General features: G+C 52.3%; 1 protein-coding gene across 2 annotated transcripts; it reads right to left on the reverse strand.

Moving 5' to 3' along the window:
• Window positions 1-4,712: 4,712 nt before the first annotated feature.
• LOC105189900 (F-box/LRR-repeat protein 20) lies at window positions 4,713-24,462 on the reverse strand. 2 transcript variants are annotated; one of them, XM_011152297.2, is made up of 9 exons: window positions 23,938-24,462; window positions 10,007-10,231; window positions 9,531-9,598; window positions 7,711-7,840; window positions 7,072-7,533; window positions 6,119-6,310; window positions 5,880-5,981; window positions 5,567-5,782; window positions 4,713-5,053 (listed from the first exon to the last, which is right to left on the reverse strand). In XM_011152297.2, the coding sequence occupies exons 1-9, from the start codon at window positions 23,965-23,967 to the stop codon at window positions 4,946-4,948; spliced, it is 1,533 nt and encodes a 510-aa protein (XP_011150599.1). In that variant the 5' UTR covers window positions 23,968-24,462; the 3' UTR covers window positions 4,713-4,945. The 2 variants fall into 2 exon arrangements, with proteins under 2 accessions (XP_011150599.1, XP_011150600.1); XM_011152298.2 differs by lacking the exon at window positions 10,007-10,231 and having other exon boundaries at window positions 23,938-24,140.
• Window positions 24,463-25,561: the final 1,099 nt, after the last annotated feature.

Raw genomic sequence — 25,561 nt, forward strand, 5'->3', positions numbered from 1 at the left:
ATCGATTAAACTGTAAGTGGCGATCATCGAAAGGTGATGGTATTTCGTCTCATACCCCTGCCCCCTCCGCCCCATCCGTTTGCGAACGTTACAGACGGATGTCACGATCTGAAAATCGTCAGCCAGTTCCGCAGGCTCGAGGTCATCGGGGGATTCCCGGCCACGGGCTCTCTCGCGTCTCCTCCTCGTCCGCTCGTCGTCGTCTCGCTCGAGTCCCTCGAACGACGACGACGTCGACGACAACAACGACGATCGCCATCGGATCCACGCCTCGATGGCGATGATTAATTACTAACGACGACCGTCGACGCGACAAGGACGTCCCCGCGAGTTTCCGCTCGCTCGGAAACTCGCGGATCTCACCGTCTACGCGCACAACACGACCCCGTCCGCTGTCGCCCCGGCGTCGAGCCGAGCTTAGGTTCAGCCAAACAACACATTGTGTACGAGCGTTACGATCTGTCGCCCGGGGGAGAGCTCGCGTCCCGCGGCGAACGGTAACCGCGTCAACGACAATTCTTCTCTTTTTTTTTTTTTCAGATACAGATTAGCTTTGTTACATTTCAGGCACTGCGATTGACTTTTTGTATCTCGAGCTTGGCTCGCGCTCGAGCGGCAGCGGTGCGCTTTGCTCGGGATCGTCGATCGCTCGCTCGCTCTCCTTCTTCCCGTCTCTCTCTCTCTCTCTCTCTCTCTCTCCCTCTCTCTCTCTCTCTCTCTGTCGCAGGAGACCGTCGCAGGGCGAAGGTTCGCTCTTCGCTTCGAGTGTCACGTGACGGTCCGTCGAGTCTCCGGATGGAACTTGCACAATCGCGACTTTGAGACTGACTGCGAGAAGCCCATTGCGAAGACTCCTCCTCATCCTCGTTTCTTCGACGAGCGGAGAGAGAGAGAGAGAGAGAGAGAGAGAGAGAGAGAGAGAGAGAACAGTCGACGGAGAGCGACCGATGCGATCCGCGGAGCGTGGAACGATCGCGTCGGGGGATGCTTTTCTCCTCCGACAGGGGAGGAGGAGAAATCGCGCGACGCGCTCGCTCGCTCGCTTGCCCGCGTGTCGCGGGATGCAGCGGCGGCGTGTATGCCGTGTCATTTGCGATTCACGTCATCGTGCGCGAGTAACGTACAGAGATTGCTTAATTATTAACTTGACTTCGAACGATACGTTACAATGATCACGTTATTTCCACTAGGGATGACATGCAGCGTATAAAACATATCTTATCTATATATTTATTTTTACTGGTGTATATATCTAGGTTGCCGCATCCGTTATTTCTTCTTCTTCTTCTTTTTTTTTCTGTGACACGCTATGCTCAATATATGTATACGCGGGTACGTCTCTTACACGCTACCAATGATTAACAGTCGATACTTCTTCTTCCTCCGTCCCCCTTCTGGCCTCCCTCACGTACACACTCCCCATCTCTTATCTCTCGCCGCCCTTTTTCTTTCTTCATAACGCAACGGCACACGCCATGTATCGTGTTGGTCGGGTTCGCGCACGTTGCGCGCGCGATACCGCGAATCAAAGACAGAGAAAGGAAAACGAGGTGCGTCTCGCGTGGCGTGATATTGCACTTCGAAATACTGGACCGCTTGAAATCTCGCCTTTCGCCTCTCCGTTTCCGGCGTTTCTTCGTCCCTTTTTCTCTTCTCGTCTTATCTGTGTTTCCTTCCTTCTCTCTCTCTCTCTCTCTCTCTCTCTCTTTCTCTCCTTCTCCTCTTCGCGTCACTCCGCTTTCTTTCCTTTTTGGTCTTTCACCGGCCATAAACTCTTCTGCGCTTCTCCCGGTCTCCCCGTAAAAATCTGGCAAGAGTACGCCTCTAAAAATATATATATAGCCAATGTGTGTGTAGAGTGTCTTTTATTCAAAATAAACTTTGTCGACTCGAACCCAAATGTTCCGTGTCGCGAGAACTTCGAGGGAACCGGCGCCGTGAGATTTCCTCCCCGTGCGCGCAATCAAATGTACGGAGAATCGCGATCCACAAGTGTGTGTTTCTTCGTCGGTTTCCCGAGCAGGAGGACGTCCGCTTCCCCCATTTCTCGGTGAACCGTATCGATATCTCAGCGCATCTCTTAAATAAGCTGCTTGCCTTTACAGCGCATCCACGCGCAAATACCGTACCGTGTGCGCGCCTCGAACAGTAACCGTAATCCGGTCGAGAAGCTATGCCGATCTCTCTTTGCGAGAATCGGATTTTACACGCGCTGGATCAAGAATCAAACGTCTATTTCTTTCTACTTTTCTCTCTCTCTCTCTCTCTCTCTCTCTCTCTCTCTTTTCGGTTTCTCTGCCTCTTTCGGTCTGCCTTTCGTTTCATTATGCGTTTGTTCGGTTTGTTTCTCACCATCGGACACATCGTCATTGTATCCGTCACGGAGTATCCGGGCTCAGTTCGCGAAAATCGCAGGAGATCGCAGATCCGCATCGCGATACGTCCGTGACGTGTTCGGCTTCGTTACACCGCCGTCATATACGTTATACTTTTTTTTCTTTTTTTTTTATATAACCTAGGCTTAAAAAGTAAAAACCAGCCGGCGTGTCTCGTCGCCGGCGCGAAGTTAATCGATTTTTAACACATTAACGCTTTGATTCGTTTGTCAGTCTGTGCTCTCCTAGTCCATGACAAGTTAAAAAACGAACAAAAAAAAAAATATATATAAAAAAAAATAAAATAAAAGAGAAAGGAAAAACAAAAAGGAAAATATGTCCAGGGCCTGTCGAGGAGAAAAGGAGATTTTTTTTTCCTTTACATTAATATACTCGTAGGTTACGAGTCGCGGACGGAATACCGTCTGTCCGCGAGTCGATATTAAAATGCATCTCTTCTCGAGTGCCACCGCCGACGCGCCAGCAGCGGTGGTCCCCGCCGCGAGTCTTTTGAAAGACGATACTCGAAGAACGTCTCTCTACCTCTCTACTTTGCATTCATCCTCTTCTTCTCCTCTTTTCTCTTCTCTCTCTTCTCTCTCTCTCTCTCTCTCTCTCTCTCTCTCTCTCTCTCTCTCTCTCCCTCCCTCTCTCTCTTTCTTTTCACTAACTCGAGTGTCCACAATCACAATAATACGTCGAAATTTTCCGTCATTGGAGACTGAATTGTGCGCCATTGAGTTGCGGCGATTGAAATTTCGCGACACGCGTTCTCTTACGAAAGGAAAGAAATTCGTAGGTGTCGCTCGGCAATCGTGTACGCGCGCGATCGTTAATACTTGTTTTCCCTTTATTTCTTTTTTTTTTTAACAGACACCGAGAAAAATGTTTTATGGTTTTTTTCCCCTTCCGAACCGAAACGTTCGCGTTATGACGTGTTGACGTTTCGTGTTTCCACTACACGATAAAACGATAGTAATATCCTAATATCACGACGAGATTCGATTCGCGGTTTACTATATCGTGTTATCCTTTTTCGTGTATCTCTTTTTTTTTTTACGTTTTCTTTTTTCTCGTTTATCAATAGCATTAGAGGCAGTGTTCGTTGAGAAACTGCTACGGGTACACACGTGCACACATACACACGCATACCCGCTCGCCCGACCGGGATGCGTATGCGTGCGCGCGCGCGTGTGTGTGTGTGTGTGCATGGAAGTGAATTTTCTTCGGATACAATTCTCACGTAATTATACCGAGCTCTCGTCGCCAGCCCGCTCCCACTTCGCTGCTAAAGTCCTTTTTTTCCTTTCGTGGCGCGCCTGTCGTCGCGCGCCTGTCGTCGTGCGCGGGCGTATCGTTTTAATATATTTATAAGATATTTATGCATATCTCAAAATAAGTATCTCGCGCTTATCGACCGGCACGAATCGATAAAGCTGCTTGTGTAGAGCTCGCTAGCTAAAATACACAACGCGCGTGTCCACACACACGGCGAGCGCGTCCTGTAAAACGCGTCTAATCGAAAAATGTCGCGAGCGCGTGCCTTTCTAAATATGTCGCTCGGCGACCGGAGTGTCGTTGGCGCGAGTCAGCGCGCCGTCGTTCCTTGACAAGCGTGATGCCAAATGAGGATCATCACAGAAACAATATCACTAAGGAAACCTGAGAATTTCTTTCCTTCGCAGACTACTTTCCGCACGTAATAACCGAGGATAGCAACGATGCGCGTACTATTGCGATAACAGAGTACAAATAGAAATAATCGTCAATAGTAACAGCGGTAGTGGTGGTGGTGGTGGTGGTGGTGGTGGTGGTGGTGGTGGTGGTGTGGTGGTGGTGGTGTGGTGGTAGTGGTGGTGTGGTGGTGGTGGTAGTGGTGGTGGTGATGGTGATGGTGATGGTGATAGCAATAGTAGTTGAAGTAGAGTAGTGGTAATAGTAGTAGTGGTAGTATAGTACAGTAATAGTAGTAGTTGAAGTAGAGTAGTAGTAATAGTTGTAACAGTAGTAGTGGTGGTGGTGGTAGTGATGATGATGGTGGTGGTACTGGTTGTTGTGGTGATAATGTGGTAGTGGTAGCGGTGATAGTGATGGTTGTAGTGGTGGTGTTGGTGATGGTAATAGTAGTAGTGATAGTAGTAGTAATAGTAACAGTAGTAGCGGTAGTAGTAGTTGTAGTAGTTGTAGTAGTGATAGTAGTAGTAGTAGTAGTAGTAATAGTAGTAGTAGTAGTAGTAGTAGTAGTAGTAGTAGTAGTAGTAGTAGCAGTAGCAGCAGCGGTCGTAGTTGTAATTGCAGTAGTAGCAGCAGTGGCTGTGTTACGGTGATGGTGACGTACTTCACTCGTTGCGTATGGAACTCGAATCGATTTAAGGATTTGGGATTGACAACGTGTCCTGTCAATCTCACTGTCAATGACGGGCGGCGGCCAGAGTGTCACTTGTTCCTCTGGTGACCGTCAGAGAGAGGTCCCACAATCGCCGGCGGGTTAGCCGGCGACCACCGATAAGAGTCCACTAATCCCGTCGGTACGATCGGACGATTTACTTCGGAGTCAGTTGAAGGCAGAATCACAGAATGACGCAGCACCGACAGTATCGTGGTCGCGAGGCTCCTGCACTGGGCGGAGGAGTCACCGGTGCAAAATACGCGTGCACCTTTATGTTGGGTAGATGGGTCTGGAACACGGAGAAACGATCGTTCTTGCATCGGACACGTCGAGAAGAAAAGTATGTAGATTAGATTATTAAATCAACAGGTTACTACCCGGAATTGCGTGCGCGCACGCGAGATTGCTCTATGTACGATCGCGACGACAGTTTGTGTGGATGAAATGCACACGCGGAGGAAGTAGAGGAGACCGAGGCGAAACAGCTGGGTTGAAGTGCTGCGGCAGTATTTAATGATACAACGTCCGCGGCGCGTACGTTAAGAGCGTGATTTACCAGCGAACCAGGAAAAAGCGACATTAATTATAGCACCGTTTCGCGGAGTATCGTAATTAAGTCAGAGATTATACTTCTCGTTCGCGGTAACGCGATATGTAATTCATAAACCGTTGCGTGATACGCAAATAACGTAGCTCCGCTGAGCGTAACGTTACACGGGAAAATGTCGTTTCCTTCTACGCGCGGGCGTGGGTTCGTGCAGTCGGCCGGATATAAAATGATAATAGAGAAACGGGACAATACTCTGAGTCTACGTATGCCAGCTCTGGTGATCAGTTGGCAGTCGTAAAGCTCAATACGCTCAAGATTGTGGCAGGCCTGCAGCAGGTGATCCAGGCTGGCGTCCGTGATAAGCGGGCAGTTGTCCAGCTCCAAGACGGCTAGGTGTTCCGCCGCGCACGGCGACAGGGCCAACTGGCGGATACCCTCGTCGGTGATCAGCTCGCAATGCGACAGACTCTGAACAGACAAAGAACAGACAAAGAAAAAAAAGAAAACGATTAAATCAAGTAAGATACAAGAAAAGAGAAAAAGAATGATGTGCCAGCATACTCACCAGTTTCTCCAATCGCGGACAACCCATCGCGAGGTGAATGAGGGTAGCGTCGGTTATTAAAAGGCACTCTTCCAGATCCATCTTCTCGAGTAGTCTGCAGTTCTGAAAGTTGGAAAGTCGAATGGAGGAGGGAAGAAAAGCGATTTGCGTTTTATACGGGCGTTGTAAGAGACGCGAGCACGAGCCAGGTGCGCTCGCGGAGCACCTCGACGACGGCGGGATGCGCGAGCTCAACTCACCTTCGCGAGAGCCTGAAAGCCCGCGTCCGTGAAATGGGTGCACCCGACGCACTCGAGTACACTGAGAAGTGGACAGTGTTGTGCCAGAGTGACCAACGACGCATCCGTTAAATTGGGGCAATTCGACAGGCAAACGTAATGCAGCCGTGGGCACTGCTCGCTGAGTTCTCTAACTGCATCGTCTGTTATATTCTGCAACAACAAGGATCGCACAGAATGATCTTTGCCCCCGTCGCTTGCGCTCTTCGCACCAAGAATTCTCTCATGAATAATGAAGCACGGCGCGGGAGAATGAAAACTAATCGCCTCAAGTCCGGGTGCTGATCGGTCGCCGACGGCAGTGCGCGCGGCTCGAGGTTTCTCGAATATCGCCCACGTTATCGCGATCTTGGATCCCCGCTCGAGAGAGAGAGAGAGAGAGAGAGAGAGCTTATTTAATATATTTCGCTTTCTACTGGCCGGCGCGAGAGAGCGACTTCTCTCTTGCCGCCGTCTCTTTCTATCTTCGTCGCTGCTATTAAATCTAATTCAAACTGTAAATACGCTGTTCCGCACCGGCGGGTTCTCCTCTCAATTTTCTCCGCTCGAAGAAGAAGAAAAAAATAATGAAAACGAAGGGAAAGGAGAAAGAAGAGATATCGCGCGCTGTCTTTATTACGAGACAGGGGGAGGCGAGTAAGACGCACGTTGCGCGTCCTCTCCTTATCTCCCGCAACGAGAAACGCAACAGCGATATCTCTCGTCGGCGACAAATCCGGCCGGCGGCGCAACCGCGCAGAGGCAAACGGCAATTGTATTTCTCATTCTCCTTCCCTCTGCTCTCTCTCTCTCTCTCTCTCTCTCTCTCTCTCTCTCTCTCTCTCTCTCTCTCTCTCTCTCTCTCTCTCTCACGGTCGTCCTATGCCCCTCTGTCCCAGCGTAACGCGGATTTGCGGAGTCAATGGGATAAGTACCCGGCATTCGTGTAGATTGATTGCTTCGAGATTAGGACAATAGCGCGCTAAACACTTTACAGCCCGATCCGTCAGCTGGCGGCATCCCTTGCTGAGGAAGCTACGAAGTTCCGGGCAACCCCTGGCGAGCGCCTCCACCCCGTTGTCGGTGAGCAGCTCGCACCACGAGAGGTTGATGTGAGTGAGCAACGGGCAACCGTCCGAGAGATCCTTGAGGGAAATGTCCGTTATCTCGGGACAGGAGTCCAGATTCAGTCGCTGGAGCTTGGGGCAATGACTACTGAGAGCCGCGCAGGTCGCGTCCGAGATCTTCTTGCACTGGCTCAGATTAAGCTCCTCGATATTAGGACACGATTGGGCTAAGGTACGCATCGAGTTGTTGCCGATGCTCTGGCATCCCCTGAGGGAGAGCTGCCTGAGGAATCCGCCGCAACGCCTCGAGATATTTTCTATTACTGGTCCCTGCGCACACAGACAGACAGACAGACTGAGGATAGGTGTGTGTGTGTGTGTATGTGTATAGCCATCGCGTTTTCTTTCTTTTTTCTTCCCGCTCTTTAATAATTGAATCCCCCGGAGAAGAGTTCGGGAGATCGAGCCACCGCGAGGTGCAATCTTTTTGTCTGTATGTGTTATTACCTCCACGTCTCGTTGAAAGTCGAAGAGATCGATCCTCTGCCAATTGGACCCATCGAGCGCTAATACGTTCCAGGCCTTGCTTACTTGGGCACAACGGCATAGCGATACGACATCGAGGTACGAAAGAATTCTGTCAATCACAGCTTTCGTTAGAGCGCCAGGCATTTTTCCTGTGCGGTGTAATACGTGTGTGTGTGTGTGTGTGTGTATGTATGTCTGTGTGAGTTTGTGGGTAGGTGCGTGTGCAAGAGTGTATGCACTTCACGCGGCACTTAACGCCTTGCGAACTTGGGATGTGTAGACTCGAGTTGTTCGCGAGACTAATGGGACGTAACGTCTACGCGCTTTATGCGATCGCCGGTAAAACGACGTGCGCCGCGAAAGCGAGGGCGAGCGCGTTAAGCGAATTTTCATCTCGCGGAAAGAGCGAGGACACGCATGAGCCCAAATATTCGAGCAAAATATCCGCATCTCTTGCGCGCCGGCTGTCGGGGACGCTGTCGATTCGCGAATCTTGGACGGGTGAATCTTCAATTCCGAACGTACGTCGCAAGGTCCAAAAGTTGTCGCCTCGTAGAATAGAAATAGAAGTGACAAGATGAAACACGATCGTTTCGGCTTTTGCGGAAAAACTAATTCGTCTCTCTGAAACACTGTATCGAGAGGCAAAAGACGGACAAGATGGTTGTCTCGTCCCGCCAGGATTTTCATGTCCTCAGGCTTGGCAATTTTCGGGTCTTACCACGCGTTGCACATGCATCGCGATGATTTCGCAAATTGCAAATTTGCACGACCAGTGCACCGAGCGTTCGTATTTGCAATTTGTGAGGCAAGCTCGCGGCGCGATCAAACGCGCGACGCAACGCGCGAACAGGCGTCTCTCTCCTAGGGTGACCATATGTACTCTTTTTAAGGTGGTAAAAAGAGTACTCTCTACTTTTTACGTATCGCACTCTTGTATATACTCTTTTCTCGTAATGTTAATTATACTTTGTCGATGTAAATGACCGGAGAGCAGACTTCGGTGACGTTTTTGTCACTCCCAGCGTTTGAGCGCCGCGAGCGCCAATACCGATTATGCGTGGAGGTTCTGCGCAACTACCGAGCCACAATGCAAACGTAGAAAGAGTTTTCAGTACGGATGAACGGTCTCAATGGACTGATAAAAGAGATAGGTTGGTACTGTTGACTCGGTAAAAAGTTTATTAATGGTTAAATATAATTATGAAGAATTTAATTGTTCTGAATCTTACGATTATTGTCTAAACAATAAGAAATTGTTAAGCAATGTACGACGGAGTAGTGCAAGATATAATTATAAAATATCTTAATAATACATATAATAAAATATATGTGTCCGACTATTTCTCGGTTTATTTAGTACCCACTATGTTTTATTTTAAATATTGTACCTAGTAATCCATTGATCATTGTCCCAGATAAAACACAAAATCATTTTGACGTCAAAATGACACAATTTTTATATTATTTGACGTCACCTTGACTTTTATACGATTTTGTGCTCTACTTACTGTACTCTTTTGGGACCGTAATTAGTACTCTTTTATACACTTTTTTTTTTTACCCTCTTTACGTCTCTTACTCTTTTTTTATGACTGGGATATGGTCACCCTAGTCTCTCTCCCATACTTCCACCACCTCCATCCCCTTCCGCTCCCATTGTCGCGAACCGATTGTCCCCGGCTGATAACATTAACGACTAGCGCGGATACAACCGAGACAACGTTCTGCCCCCGTTCTCAAGGCGCCTCGAGCTCTCTCGTGCAATCGTCCATATCCGCGCACGGCTGTCGTCGTACCTGAGTAGTAATTCTTTTGGCAGTTTCTTGTTAATCTGCGCCTCGTCATCGTGAAACACCCATGTTAGCTGCAACGAAACACAGAGACACGTGATTACGAGGCGGGCCGTGCTCGCGTTATCATCACACTCGCGAGCGCGCGAGCGACAAACGCGCGACGGACGACGCCACAGAGGGAAAAGCCGCTGCTGCCACGCTGATGATACGTTCCGTCTCCGTCGTATGTGCACGTCGGTGGGTACAGGAGGAGGGAGGGAGCACGCGGAAGGAGGATGACGATGACGGTGGTGTGCGGCCGGACGGGGTGGAGGTGGATAACGCGCGTTAGACACTTTATGGCGCGGTGTGTATTATACAGCAAAGATCGGAGGGATCGTGAGAGGAGGGCGGGGGGGGGGAGAGGAGGAGGAGGGTCTTTACGGGGGGCGCGTAAAGCTAGCGCATTGACATGCCCGACGGAGTCTAGATTAACCAACCTGCATGTAGGATTGCTTCATGGTAGTGACAGGGTTGTTGTGAGTGTGCGATTGCGATGTAGAGTAACCGGCCTGATGATGATAATGGTGATGATGTTGGCGATGATGATGATAATAGGAAGGATGCTGCTGCCGCCACCATTGTCCGCCGGAACCGGAATCTTGGACCGCCTGCTGGCCGACCTGGCCGCCCCTTCCTATCACTCCCACGCGACTTACTTTTTTCTAGAACACATCCCAACGAGAACGTGTGTCATCGCGCGCGCATCGCCCATCCTCCTCCCTCCTCGTCCTCGGCAGTGCTCTTTCTCTCGAGACGCTCCGGAGAAAATCGGCGACGAGACCCGCGAGAAAATTCCCGGACACGTTCCCAGACACATTCGCGCGCCCGCGTTCGCGTCTCCTCGCGTCGTCATCTTCCCCGAGAAAGAGAGAGAGAGAGAGAGAGAGAGAGAGAGAGGGGGGGAAGTCGCCGAATCACCGAGGCGCGACTCCGCGAGCGGCGGCGCGCGGCCGGATTTCGCACGGCTTGCTCGAGCGCGAAAGTCGCCCCCCCCTCCTCCCCTCCGTCTGCTCTCGCGTACGAATAGTACAACGTAATCTTCGTATTAATTATGATAATTGCCGATTCTAATAGTCGCGCTAATAAGCACACGCCGGATTGCGGTGTAACATCTGCGACCTTTTCGCTTCGCCCCTCCTTTCGCGCGGATTCGTATCCCGCCGATCCCGATGCGAACAATAGCGTGTGCAAAGTCGGGGCTCGAGTGATATTAGGCTCATGTTGGAATTCGCAAGCGGATATCGATATCGTGCTCGCGATCTCGTACGGGCGTTGGGCGCGTTTCCAGAGGACCAGACGTACACTCACGCACTCACGCATGCACGCAACACATTGTTAGTAACATCGGTGCTTGATTAACGCGTACGCAACCACCGCCGACGCGTACGCGTATCTCGTATCCTTTATTAATTAGCGTGGAACGCTCACATTATCCATCCTCCCGTCGCCGTCCGGCTGTTCGCCGCCGCTCGGCGACGGATTGCCGCGACTCGTCGAGAGGACGCGACGCGTCTCGTCTCGTCTCGTCTCGTTTCGATTCGTCTCGTCGCCGGAATTACGCCGGCGACCTTACGTGCGTGCGCGCGCGCGCGCGCGCGAGCGGAGAGAAAGAAGATTGCTGGCTTTAGGCCGCTTTCGCACTATCCGTCTGGACGGCGGCAGGGCCGAGACACGGTCAAGTCTCCACGTGGAATTTGTCTTTCACCGGGAATGCTTCTGATGCGTCGGGTGGCGGTCACTCAATGGCGTGCAAACCGCGATGCAAAAGCGCCGAAGAATGTCTTCGCCGAGGCTAGGCGGAGGCCGCCTAGATAGATAGTGCGAATCCGGCTTTAATGTGACGGCGCGGCGCGCGAGGCGAACGCGCTTCGGCCGAAGGAGACGGAATTTCCGGCACGTGGGAGAGCAAATTTGGTTCACACGGATGCACGGAGGAGATAGAATTCCCAAAAAGGATCAGAAATCTCGTTCCCTTCGATTCCAAACATATCACGTCCGTCGCCGCGTTAATCCGCGACCGATCTTCTTCTTTCGCTCCTCCGCACGACCCATGCCGCGCCGCGATCGCGTCCTCAGCGACGAGAAATATGCAAAGTTCCCGCTCGATTATCCGGCGAGTTAATAGAAAGCGCGATACAAAGCGGCGAAGAGCGTTCGCCGGATACGGTGGGATGCTGCGTGCAGCGGTACACACCCGAGGTTTTCGCAAGCGCGCGCGAGCCGTTCTCGAATGAATCTTGAATGTATCTTCCTCTTGTTCCCTTGCCCCCCTCCTCCACCCATCGCCGCCGCCGCCGCCGCCGCGCCCTCTCCTTTTTTCTTTTCTCCACGACGCAACGTTTATCCCGGAAAAATGGAAACTGGCTCTGCTGTGTGCATGGCGTATGCGTATGTGTATGTGTGTGTGTGCGTGTGCGTATTGCACGCATGCATATGTAAGAACGTATTATAATGACGAAAAAATGTATATATAACGAGTCACTTTACATGCTCGTGTGTCTTACGGTGAGACAACGTAACGTACACCGCACGCACGTGTAGTGGCACCGTACTTATGTAATACAAATACGAATGTACTACATGCCTAATGGCGCGACGATTGCGCAACGGCGACTTCGATCGGTGCGTCTGTTAATTGGAAAGTACAAGCTATGCATAATACGCAGTCGCGTATTTGACAGGAAAGTTCGGCGGGAAAGTGCGAGGCGGAGAGATTTTGCCAAAGCTTACGCTGTGGATCGCGCGCGCATTCGCGCAATGTTAGCGTTAATTAATGTGGAACCATCGGGCCGTAATAGATGTAAGATGATTGGGGATTAATTATGCGCCGCATTATGTAAGCATCGTTCCCGAGCAATGCTCGAGATGGAGATACGCCCACCGCGCGCGCGTAACGGCGCGGCCGCGCGCACCAAGATCGGGCTTGAAGGCGCGTGCGATCGAAATAGAAAAACTATTTTCCCACTCGATAGCCGCGCACGAAGGATAGCCTTTTGTATATCTCTCAAGGATAGAGCCCGATGATGGCTAGGCTGTCAACGTTAAAAATACATGCAATAAATTCGTCGTCCGCTCGTGTTCGGCTCGTCGCCGCATATCGCCGGCGCATATAGAAATCATTCGCAAACTAGGGGCGGGTTAAGGCGGAGGGAAGAAGCGCCTCTGCTGGTTTCCGCGTAAGCAGTATATACGATGAGGATGGGAGGCGTAATGCAGGGTGGCTGAAAATTATCAACGTTTACGGCACAAGATTGTGCACAACACAATGTCTCCTCCGCGCGAACGTTCATTTACTTAACGTCGATCTCGACGAAAACCCGTTTCTTTTTTGGCTTCTCGCGCGAGAGAAACGAGAGACGGTTAATCTGAAATTGATACCTGCGTGAACGACATTGCAGGGAGATAGAGAGAGAGAGAGAGAGAGAGAAAAAGAGAGAGAGAGAGAGAGAGAGAGAGAGAGAGAGAGAGAGAGAGAGGGAGGGAAGGAGGGAGGGAGGGAGTGAGGGAGAAAGGGAGAGAATGAAGAAAGAGGCGGAAAAAAGGGGAGAAAGACACGCGGAGAAAGAGAAAGAAAGAGAGAGAGAGAGAGAGAGAGAGAGAACTTGTAAAATTTGGAGAGGGAGAAAGAGAGATCATAAGTATATATAACAGTTTGAAACAGATATACGTTTTATTAAGCAACACACGTGTGTGTATATATTTATAATATTAATACGAGGTAGAGGAAAAGAGAGGAAGAGAAAAAAGAAAGAGAAAGAAAGAGGGCGAGAGAGCGGGAGGAGGAGAAAGAGAATCGGTACGACGGGATGCTCCGAATGTAAAAGGCGAGTCTGCGATGAAGAAACACGAGGTAGAGTTTGCTCGTCTTTCCGCAGACGGGACGCCTCGTACACGAGGAATGCTCTGCCGGAGAACTCGCTATATTAGTATCGTCAAATTACATGAATATGACGCATGACTTATACGGGAGTTTTACAACTTACAAGCGTGGCGCGCGTCGGTCGTGCGCGAACGTTTACTTATTTAACGCCAATCGTGGCATCGAGGAGGGGGGGAAGGGGCACCGTTTCTTCGGCGATGAAAACGGTTAATCCGAAATCGATAGTGCGCGCGCGAGCATTATTGCACACGCGCGGCAATCCATAAAATTTAAAACAGCGTATAAATTTGGACCTTTTCGCACATACGCTTCGTCGCGGCGTATGACTATACGCAGCTGACAATGTCGTTTCTTTTCTCATTCCTTTCCTTCTCCCCGAGAGGCATTTTCGTACACGACGACAAATGCAGCCAATTCCTTCACGCTTTAAGCAGCACGGCATTTCGCACGACAGCGCGCTTCGACGCGTTCTCACGACGAGACTAATACACGTCGCACACACACACACACACACACACACACACACACACACACACACACACACACACACACGAGTACCCCTACAACAAAAAAAAATAAAAAAAGGGAGGGATTAAAAAATGCGTGCGTGCACCAGGAGACGCGAGTGTCGCGTCGTGCGAAATACGTAAAACAACGTAAAACAACACGCTTGCATCCGGATATAACGGGCACCTGCGCGGGATCATCGAAGGATTCTCCCACCGATCGTGCGCTCGATAAGATTACACGCCGATAAGAAAACACTCGGAATCCCGAGTCTTATCAGTCGTGGGATTTTCCGGCGACGCGTACGTCGTGTCGCATCGTGCGTCGAATTCTCGCGTACGTGTGCGCGTGTGTTCACGAACGTTTCTATTATCATTACTACAATTGTCATTGTTGCTACCACACACACAGCACGAGCGAGCGAACGTCTCGCGCGAATATCTCCGAGAGAGCTGATCCAAATTTTCGACCGCGACTATAGCGGCCGAGATTTCACGGGCGGTTTTGTCTCGGACGCGGGACGCGTTCGCGGTCGCGGGCCGGAAAATGATCAATTTACCTTTCGGGCTTCGCGAGACTCGCGCGGTACAACGCGCGAAGGTAAACCGAGAGGCTAGTCTGACTTCGCTCGACGGCCGCGAAATTGGGATACGTTATTTCGTCGTTGCACGCGGGCGAGCTCGCGCGCCGTCCTTGGCCGACGACTCAGCTCTAGGAACGCTTTTATCAATAATGACCGCGGTAAATGCATGGATCGCGGACGGCTCTTCAAACTTCCATGCCTTATCGCATGAAGTATGTACGGGCACTACATAAAATTATACAGGATAACGAGCCGCGGACCGGGAGCGATAGCCATCGATGCGACGGAGATACGCGACTGCGTTCGGCCTTAAACCGTAGAATACGAGCGCGGCCTTGTGAATAATTGTGAGTAGTAGCGTCGTAATCCGCGGATCGTCCGTGACGCGGCCGAAACTGCGAAAACAGCCCTGCGCGGCAGAGAGAGAGAGAGAGAGAGAGAGAGAGAGGGGGGAGAGGAAGAAAGAGAGATTCGATTCCGCTCTAGATTCCAAATATATTGCGATTCGCGCGTCGTATCCGCGTATAGGTATTGTCCGCTCGCCTAGACGAAGCCGCGCGAACGGGAGAATTTTATATTTTTAGGGCTGCACGTGCGTTAGCCTGAAAAGTCGAAATCCCGACATTTGCAAACTGGGACAATTTCCCGAAAAGTCGTAACAGCAAAATCCGCCAAAATCCTGAAATCCAATTTTATTCGAAGCGATCGCTCCGAAGAGAGACTATCACGCCGGAGATAATACACACACACACACACACACACATCCACAGGTGTATCAATCCGCGGAGCCAGCATAGCGGCGCGACGGAGTCTCATAATTTTTATCAATTTTACCATTTAATATATACGAAAAAAGAATTTAGTTCAGAGACTGTAAAAACCGCACGGTGAGAGTTAATGTCTATCCATTCGAACATTTTCGAGCGCGATCGATCACTTCCAAGCGAGATCGTATCGCTTTCCGATATCGCGACTTTTCGGGGGGAAATCGTCCTCCCATCTGTTAGATTTCGACAATTCCTTGCCGGGGATCAAGCTCGCGCTTTTGAGGCGCGAGGAAGCCAGATAAAAGCGTCGATTCGTACGACGCACCTCGCTAATTGCCGCGACCGTGAAGGCTGAGCGTCGCGTCTTCGCGACGACCGCCTCCCGGTGCGCGGACGCTGCTGGCCGAGCAGAGCATCGCCCGCGAAATTTCATCCCAACGCGACGCCCGCCGCCCGTCGTCATCGGAGCAGCGAGCTGCGTCTCGGTGAAAGTAATTACGCATATCGATGCACTCAGTCTGCAGACTGGCGCGGGCCAGACGGCCGCCGCATTCGGAGATTAGCCCGAAACGCCTTTGTCCGCGCCACGACGAGTAAACAAGTTAATGCACGCGCGCGCGAGGGGCACGATCTTAATAGCATTATCGTCCGCCCGCCCGCGGATTTGCCCCGGGAGCTAAAAGTTACCGGCGTGTTCGCAAATTAATCCTTAGACGCGCAAATTAATAACTTCGTTATTACTTAATTCGCGACCCAGTTGCCGAGATATTTAGCGTTTCGGATTACGAGGCGGCGCAGAGACGGACGGACGGACGGACGGACGGCCGGGAGAAAGCTTGGAGAAAAGGCAAGGAAAAGTGCTGCTCTTCTTCTTCTTCTTCGCCCACGTCGCGCAAATCCGCAAAAAAGAAGAACAAATATCAACGAGCGGAATCGAATCGTGATATGCCTTAATTGTGTACCCTCTTTCGGGAAGAGATCTACTTTCGGCCTGGCTGCGTGTCTGTCTGTCTCTCCCTCTCTCTCTCTCTCTCGTTTTAGCGTGAATTCCGCGCAGGCGGGCGGGCTCAAAAGCGGGCAAAATAAACGGACATCAATTCGGCATTCGCCTTAAATACACACGGGCCGCTGCATCACGCCGCTGCAATAACATATGCGCCGCCGCGTGTTAAACGCGGAAGACAAATAGCGAGGCGCGCGCGGGAGGGACGGGGTGGTGCCGCCGTAAACAAAGTGTTTGCGCAAATCGCAAGCGACGAAAGAGAATGCGAGATACGCGGAGAAAGAACCGAGCATGAACGCGCGCTTGAGTATGCTTTAACGTTGTCGTCGTTGTCGATACACACGATCGTTTTCTATTATTTCTTATCTTTATCAGCAGAACTCGCGAGGCGGTATCGCGAATGCGACCGTGAGAGATCAATGCGGTCACGACGACGACGACGACGACGACGATGACGAGTCCTCGTCGGAACTTGCTTCGCTACGCAATCGCGAAAACGAGACAAGCACGAAGCGCGAGGAGTCGCCGCGCCGCGTCGGCCGGCGCGATTCCCGATAAAGTTCGCGGCGCCGCGATTGTTAACAATTGCCTCTCATTGTTTTTCCTTTGCTTTTTAACTTCCCTTTTTGCCTCACCGGCGACGGGGAGACGTGAAGCAAGGGGGACTCCCGCGGTAACTTTTAATTCCCCGAGTCGTGAATGATATTACGCGGCGAAGCCTCGCCAAAGACTCGACTCGCGGTAGACAAGCGCGCACGATGAACTGAAGGAAGTTAAACGAAATCCAAGGAGCAAACTAACGCGAGCGAACTAGGCTGGAATTAGATTAAAAGCGCGAGGAGCTTGCTTTTCGGAAGTATCGAGGCGCCGCGTCGCCTGAAGCCCCCCTCGCAGTTCCGGAGAATGACGGATCTCGAATTTCATTCCGATTCGCCGCGCGATTGCCGAACTCCTCGTCGTTCATGTACACACACACACACACATACATTTGTACGCGATTCATTTGTTACATCATTGCACGAGTATGACATCGCTCGCTGCCCATAACGCAGCCCGACCGACCGACGACGCGTCGAGAGTTCCTCATAATCGCACCCCGAGCGATCCGCGCTCCTGTTTGTTTCGATCGATTTCCTTTCGAGTCGTCGCGATACAATCGTCTCTTCAATGGCACGTCGGCCAGTTTTTCGCCGACGTTGCACCGTGCGTCGCGCACCGATCCGCACAATGCACCGTGACGTCATCCCGCGTGCGCGACCTGCAATTTCTGTTTACGTGTCCACCGCCGCGCCACCCTCGCGCACCCTTCGACGCGCGGGTCGTGCTCGCGAAATCTCGCAAACTCGTTCCAGCCGTCTCCCATCGTCCTTCGGGAGAGACAACCTCTCTGTCTCTTTTTCTCTCTTTTTCTCTCTCTTTCTCTCTCGGGATCGCCAAGTAGCAGAGGAGGCTGACGAAAGAACGCGGCCGCGACGCGACATCGGCAAACGCGTGACGCATCTCTCTCGGACACTCGGGAAGTGCGGTTTCCTCGTCCACAGACTTCCTTCAAGACTTCCTCGATTCCGGGAGCGATGAAACTACGCAAAAACTACTTGGCACGGTTAAGTCGGAGTATCGAGGGGAATGGCGCGTGGGCGAGGTGCTTGTCTTTACTTGAAACGAGAGATTTCAAGATTCCGCCGTTTGAAACGTTCCGTCATCGTGCTCTCTCTCTCTCTCTCTCTCTCTCTCTCTCTCTCTCTCTCTCTCTCTCTTTTCGATGGAACCCGACGAAAATAAACGAAAACTGATACCGAGTCGCGCATTGTTTTCACACGTATATCGTCATCGAGAGTTTCCATCGTTTACCCTAAACCATATGTGTACATGTCGATGTGTCACACTTGTTGACGTTGCGAAAGAAAAAGAGAGAGAGAGAGAGAGAGAGAGAGAGAGAGAGAGAGAGAGAGAGAGAGAGAGGGAGGGAGGGAGGAAAGCACCGACGCCGCCACATCCAAGCGGCGCTTTAATTCACGCCAATTCGATAAGTCTTTACAGCCGCGTGAAAGAGCGTCGCGTTGAGCATCGTGTATCCACACGTTGCTTGCGACGTGCAAGATGCGGTGGAGCCGCGAATCAAATCGGAGAGAAACTCGACGAGTCGATCATACCAGGTTGACAGAGAGAAAGAGAGACGGAAGGAGAGAGGGAGAGAGGGAGAGAGGGAGAGAGAGAGAGAGAGAGAGAGAGAGAGAGAGAGAGAGAGAGAGAGAGAGAGAGAGAGAGCGAGAGAGTCGATTTAAGCAACGGAAGAATGGGATCAAAGGACATGTAGACGTATATTTATAGCTCCTCCTGCGTCAATAATAGATTCGAAACGAAAGGTGCACAACACACCTGCGCGACCTCCGTCGCGTCGCATCGCGGCGCGGCTGCCGTCCTGTCGCGTCGCATCGCATTCGCTGATGCGCCGTTACGGTTTCGCGCTCGCGAAAAATCGCATCGCCCGCTCGTCCCGACGAAGCGCGCCGACGCGAAGAGCGCTGTCGCCGTCGTTCTGCCGCTTAGGAGGGCGAAGTCCGAATATTCGCGAGATTCTATCTTGGAAAATATCGAGACGCGCTGTCACTACACACACGCACACACACGCGCACGCGCACGCACACACAGTAGCTCGCCGCTGGCCAATAAGAGAGATCGCGATGAAAACATTGTGTGAATATGCGATATCTATCTAAAGATTTCTGACAGCTTGGCAGCCGTCCCGACAGTCGTCGCGACTCGCGCGCAAGGAAAATCGAGGCACTTTTCCGGCCGCATTTGGTCGCCCCGAGATAGACGGAAACGCCGACGCGTGATTAATAACAATCGAGACGCGGCCTCGAGTGTGTATGTGCGAGCGGGAGGAACACGGGTATGATGAAGGAGGAGCGGGCAGCGCGCAGCGCGGAACTGCGGAAAAGATTTCTGTCCGATTATCCGGCCGCTTTCGCCGCAATCCCCCGGCAAAATTGCGCCGTTTCAGATGCAAATTTCAGCGAATTTGTTTATCATCGGCCGGGCCAGCTCCTTGATGTTTCTCGGAGGAGGGAGAATTAAGCGCCACTCAAATATCAAATATTAGATCCGCGAGCGAGCGGCGAAAACGACGAGCGGCCGAGGCGGCCGGCAAACCGAGCGCGAGCGAGAGCGAGAATAAAGCGAGAACGCTAGAATAAAAGCAAGATCCTTGGGTCCATTGACGAACGGACAGTTTCAACAAAAATTCGCCCCCGAGTCTCGATCAAATTCCCCGAGCACACATACTCGCGACATCCCCAGGTGGGAAAAAGTTGAAGTCTCGAGAACTCCGATTTCTCCGAGCGGGAGCAATAGAGGAGACGCCCCCCACACCCCCATCCCCCTCCTCCAGCGTCTCTAGCGAGCGAGTTAACGCGAATAATACGACGGTGTCGTTAACATCCCTAACGATCAAAGGACAAATCGGCGAAGCGGTCGTTTCGCAAAATCCCTTCTGGGTATCGTCGCCGCGCGACGCGATCGAGAAAGGGAGAGAGAAAGAGAAGCGCGACGACGACAGAGCGACCACGCACACCGATGTGCATCCTCCTCTCCCTCCCGACCACCCCCCGCCCGCCGCCTTTCCTCTTAGCGGAATCACGAGCGCCGCACGGACGTGTTGCTAAGAAATTAGATTCCGCGACCTGCGCGCGCGTTGCATGCTGTTTATATTTCGGCGCCGGGTATATCCGGTCAGCGCGACGTGATCGGCGGACGCGAGCGCGACCGCGTTTTGTGCATGTCGACGACCGCGGCTCGTCCCTACAGGGTGTCTCGGAATAGACGGAGAGCGCACAGAGACGCGCGTTATTTGCGCGCGCGCCTGCTGCCTCGCTCGCTCGCGCAAAACGTTGCGCGCGAGATCGATCTTCGTCGCGGCGATCGTCGCCCGTCACAGGGAGACGACGACAATGACCTTTGCACGAGCTCCGCGAGTCGATCGGGAGCGAAGGGTGGGCCGGGAAGAAGCGCGCGCTTCCCGACCCACGAAGGTGACGACCAAAACGACGTCGACGAGAAAAATCGCGGGATGTTATTCTCGATGTTTTCGTTACCGAGCTCAGTCTCTTTAACGGTATTTTAATTTCGCGGTTCGGTCATTACCCAGAAACGCCGAGTTTTCGGATTCGAAAACGGATTCGCCGGAAAAGCACGCGCCCGCGCGCGCGCGCGCGTGAAACGCAATGACCTCCTTCGACACGCTCGTCTCCGTGAGCTCCTGGGGAAAGGATCCGGCTGCAAATTTGACAGGAAACCGCGTTACGTGTCTGTCCACTTTCCGTTCGCCGATTCTGGGCCATCTCCGCTTTATGCTTCTGCTCTTTTCAGCTTTGTACACCTCCCCGCGCGATTTGGACTCTTTCCTGTTTCTTCGGCGAAGTTGCACGCGCACACACACACACACACACACATACAAACACACGTACACACAGGTGCACAGACGCATGTGCACACACATACACATGGCTCTCTTTGAGCGCGCAAAAAGCGCGGTGAAATACGGTTAAGAAGAACAGACCCCGAGCCGACTCTCGCGTTGTGAGAGACCCGAGAAATGTCAGAGAGGCGGCTGGGAGGAAGAGAAAGAGATACAGAGAAAGGAGGGGGGGGAGAGAGAGATAGAGAGAGAGAGAGAGAGAGAGAGAGGCAGACTCGATAAATAAATTTGACAAATTCGATTAAAATGGATGTAACGTGCTTTCGCACACGCACAAACGCAGACATTGTACACAGATCTACATATCTGAAAAGCAGTAGACCGGATTACAAACACACGCACGCACACATACACACACACACACACACACACACGTGCGTACTCACATACGGCCTCCTGAGACGCGCGCATACCGACTTTTCCGCGAGGTATTTTCATACTTTAATTATTCATACATCACATACATGTGTGTGTATATATGTGCGCGCGCGTAAAACCGAGCGTATATTTGCGACGCGGTGGGTGCGTAACATTTCACGTGCGGTCGTGGAAGAACAACCATGTGCGCGCCCGTATGCCAATAACTTTTCGCAATTTGCAACTCATGAAGGAAGTTATAAAAATAGCGGCCGCAGAAACGGATTATACACGCGCGGCCGAGGCTGCGCTCGAACGCAGTATCGCGTCCGCAGCCTCCTCGTCTCGCTCGTTAACGCGCGTGTCTTCAGCTGCGAGCGCCGGTAAATAGAGGCGCAACAACAATCGCTTTATCCGTTCGTCTCGCCAGAACGGGGAGGTGGTCCTTCCTCTCGAAGAAAAAAAAAAAAAAAAAAAAAAGAAAAAATTCCCCCGACGAGAATTTCGCATACACGCGTCTCTTTAATCTTCCATCAATCGCGAGCTCCAATTTCCGTTGTCTCAATGTCGAGCGAATACGGATGCATCGTGTGCAGCGAGCGACGCGTGGCGCACACATCGAGGTGCCGCCGAATTAATAAATGTTCCTTCGGCGCCCGAGAGCGCATTTCCAGCAGCCGCCGCCGCCGCCGCTGCCGTCGTCGTCGTCGTCATCGCTGTGCGCCGTGCACGCATTTTACAAAGTACATACGCGCACGCACACACACGCGCGCGCGCGCGCGCATACAAGTGCAACAATACGATATGTAAACATTGCATGTTGCATGTATATACATCGGATCAGATAACGTTTTCCCGACGTACAACGTGCGATACCGCGGGCACACACGCGCGCACGGAATCGCCTAATCCAAACTCAACGCGGGGCGACGAGTCGCCGTTACGACAAAGAGACACGGTTCATTGTCACCGTCGCGCGGCCCCATCCCCGCAACCCCCCTACCAGCCGATATGTATCGTCCAGATCCAGACGCGCTTTTTCTCCGCGAGCCCGTCAAGCGACAAAAGATCCGCGTCGTGACGCGAATAAAGGCGAGTTGAGTGAGCGAGAGAGAGAGAGCGAGAGCGAGAGCGAGAGAGAGAGAGAGAGAGAGAGAGAGAGGGAACACGTTTTCCCAGCGCGCGCTATATCTAATCTGGCTGACGAGATAACGAGGAGGCACAGTACGGCGCGAAAACACGGTCCATTCACAGCTTCTTACTTATCTCGTTTGGCACTCCGGGGTCCTCACTGTTATCGCAAAGACACGGCACGCGCGGCCGCTTGTTTACGCGCCCGCGACGCAACGCGAAGCGGAGCGACGCGTGCGTTCGGTATCTTTCAGAGAGATGAGAGATATATAGATAGGTAGGTAGGTAGGTAGATAGATAGATAGATAGATAGATAGATAGATAGATAGATAGATAGATAGAGAGAGAGAGAGAGAGAGAAAAGTGGAGGAGAAAGGGAGAAAGAGAGAGAGTGCGTCGTTCGCCGACGAGATCGACGTCCGGGAACGCGCGCAAAGAACGCGGGTCGTCGCGACGACGACAAGGATGATGGTGGCGGCTGTCGTCGTCGAACTTCCGGTTGCCGCGAGATTCGCAGAGTCGATTCGTCAGCGCACGGTCGCGGGAACAACGACGCTCATTGACATTCCGATCGCGCGCGAACGCACGTTCGCGTCGAGGATCGCTTCCGTGCGCGAGAGAGAAAGAGACAGATAGAGAGACTGGGAAAAGGGAGAGACAGAGAAAGAGAGAGCGAGAGGGAGCGCGAAGATTTTTGCGCGCGTCGTCGTCATCGTCGTCGTCGTCGTCGTCGACGACGACGCTCGGACAGACGACCGGAGCAGAGAACAAAGAAGAGGATAGTAGCCAGCGCGGGGGAGAGGGAAGGCGTGCATTTAACAACGAGAACGCACCGCTGGCGGCGTAGCCACCGCTGACGGTCGCGAGAGCGAAAGAGAGAGGAGAAAAGAGGAGAGAAGAGGAGAGGAGAGGAGAGGAGAGGAGAGGAGAGAAGAGGAGAGGAGAGGAGAGAGGAAGAGAGAGGGAGAGAAGGAGACAGAGCGCGAGAAAGAGAGAAATAAAGAAAGGACGGAAGGAAAGAGGAAAGAAAGGACAAAGGACGGAGCAGGCTATCTGGCTGGCTGGTTGGCTGTTTGGTTGGTTGGTTGCTGAGCTAAGTATCTATCTACCTAGCCAGCTAGCTAGTTAACTCGGTTGGTCGATGAGGAATATATACGTAGCGCGCGCGCAAAAAGTCCAGAAATGACAGTATGTTGCCAGCCAACCAGCTAGATATACACAATAACGAGGAGAGGATGCGAATTAGTGGACGACGCCGTCATCGTGGTGATTCTCATCGCGCGTCGTCGTCGTTGTCGTCGTCGTCGTCGTCGTTGTCGTCGTCGTCGTCGTCGTCGCCGTCGTCGTCGTCGTGGCCGTCGTCGTCGTAGTCGTAGTCGTCGTCGTCATCATCGTCGTCATAGCCGTCGTCGTTCTCGTTTTCGTTGTTGTCGCGATAATCGTCGCGCTAGTCGCGAATGCAAACGCGAGACGGCGGCGATGAGGATGCCCGCGGTGACAGCCGCGCTTCGCGGAGGCCAGGGGAGCGAATCAGCTGTTCGCCTCGGCAATGACAACATTGGACACGCACGACCCCCCCGGACGTGTAGCACTTTGACGCGCGTTTCCACGGCCGCGTTTCGGTTCCGCGACGCACCGCGCCGCGACGACGTTGACTTACCTCGAGCCTGGTGCGCCCGGAGTGTATCATCCTTTTACGTCGCGTTATTTTGCAAAACTTCCGGGAGTACCCGCACGATGTGGTCGCGAAAAAAAAAACGTCGCGCGGCCGAGCAAGTCGATGTGCTTCGCGAGAGAAATGGCCGAGTCCTACTGAATGCTCGACGTGCGACGGCGTAGTGGGGACCGCAAAGACAGTGCACCGCCGCTTTCCGTTGGCGCCGCGACGGCCGGCTCGGCGGTTGGCCGCCGACGGTCGACTTGACGACAGCGCGGCCAACCCGCACACTCGCAGCCATTGTTTACACGCTCGCGATTGGATCGTTATTTTCGTGGGAGCGCGTCGGCGACGTGCACCGAGCGCTGCTGCACTGCTGCACCTCGGTGTTGCAACAAATGGGAACCGAGCAGCGTTATTCTGCGCTGTGCCGTGTTGGCGAGTGTCGCGCTTCCGACGGGAGGAATGAACGCGACGGACGAACGGATCGAACGAATACGCGCGAGAGAAAGGGGGACAGAGCGCGCGCGCACGGTCGGTGAGCGAAAATATCGCGGGCAGGCAGCGACGTTATCGACGTCGGATTTGCTGTTACCAAGCGCGCGCGTCTCGCACGTCCCAGATAAACGCGCGGAGTTAAGATCAACGTGTGTTGCTAGGTCCGCTTTGATTCGCACTCGTCGGCTAGAGAGAGACAGAGAGAGAGAGAGAGAGAGAGAGAGAGACAGAGAGAGAGAGAGAGAGAGAGAGAGGGACGCGGCCGGGAAATAACCCCGTTGACCTGGATTCAATTATGGCTTGACCGAAATATTTAATTTACGGACGGGGAAAGGGAGGGTTAGTACTATATTTGCATATGTGTGTGTGTGTGTGTGTGTGTGTTCGATATCGTGGTAGCTGAGTGACACGCGAGATCTCGATGATTCGAACGTCAAGCGTCGCGCGCTAATGAAATCGATCGCGTTCGTCCCTTCGGGCGTTTCGGAGAGCCTCCGGGCGGAGCAGCGACGGATTGAACGATACGTTTGTAATAGGCGCATGAGAGACAAAGCGACGGATAAGTGGCGGAATGCGCGAAACTGCGAGCGATTAAATTGTTCGGCACGAAATCGGGGCATCTTCCGCCCGGGGAATGATATCATCTTCGCGCGGCGCGATTTGATGAAGACATCGCTTAAGATAACCGATGATGAATGGCGCGCGATCAATCGCACGAGATGTTCACGTAAACAACACGCCCGGAAAGTAAGCCCCTGGCGAAATTATCTTCCAGGTACAGTCGTCTCCGTAATTACAGAAAATCTCCGTGCGATCACGCGCTTGGTCTTTCGCTCTGTTTCACGTTCAGACACGCAGTAGATACGTCAACGCGCTCAACTATAGATAATGCTAATCTTATCTCATAATTGTGGGATTTGACGAAACTTGGAGTTACCTGTTTATCGTGGTCTATTAATCGTGTGTCTACGCGTTAGGTCGCTTAAAGGTCGCTTGAAAAAGGAGGATGTGATATCGGTAGCTTCACACTCTGAGATAGTCATTAGCTCCGCGCGGAGATACGCGCTAATCGCGTGTTTCGAACGAATCATCTCATGAAATGTGTGGCTTTTAATACGTTGAAGGAGTA

Source organism: Harpegnathos saltator, unplaced genomic scaffold (genome assembly GCF_003227715.2).
Source record: "Harpegnathos saltator strain DR-91 unplaced genomic scaffold, Hsal_v8.6 scaffold213, whole genome shotgun sequence".
Taxonomy (NCBI): Eukaryota; Metazoa; Arthropoda; class Insecta; order Hymenoptera; family Formicidae; genus Harpegnathos; species Harpegnathos saltator.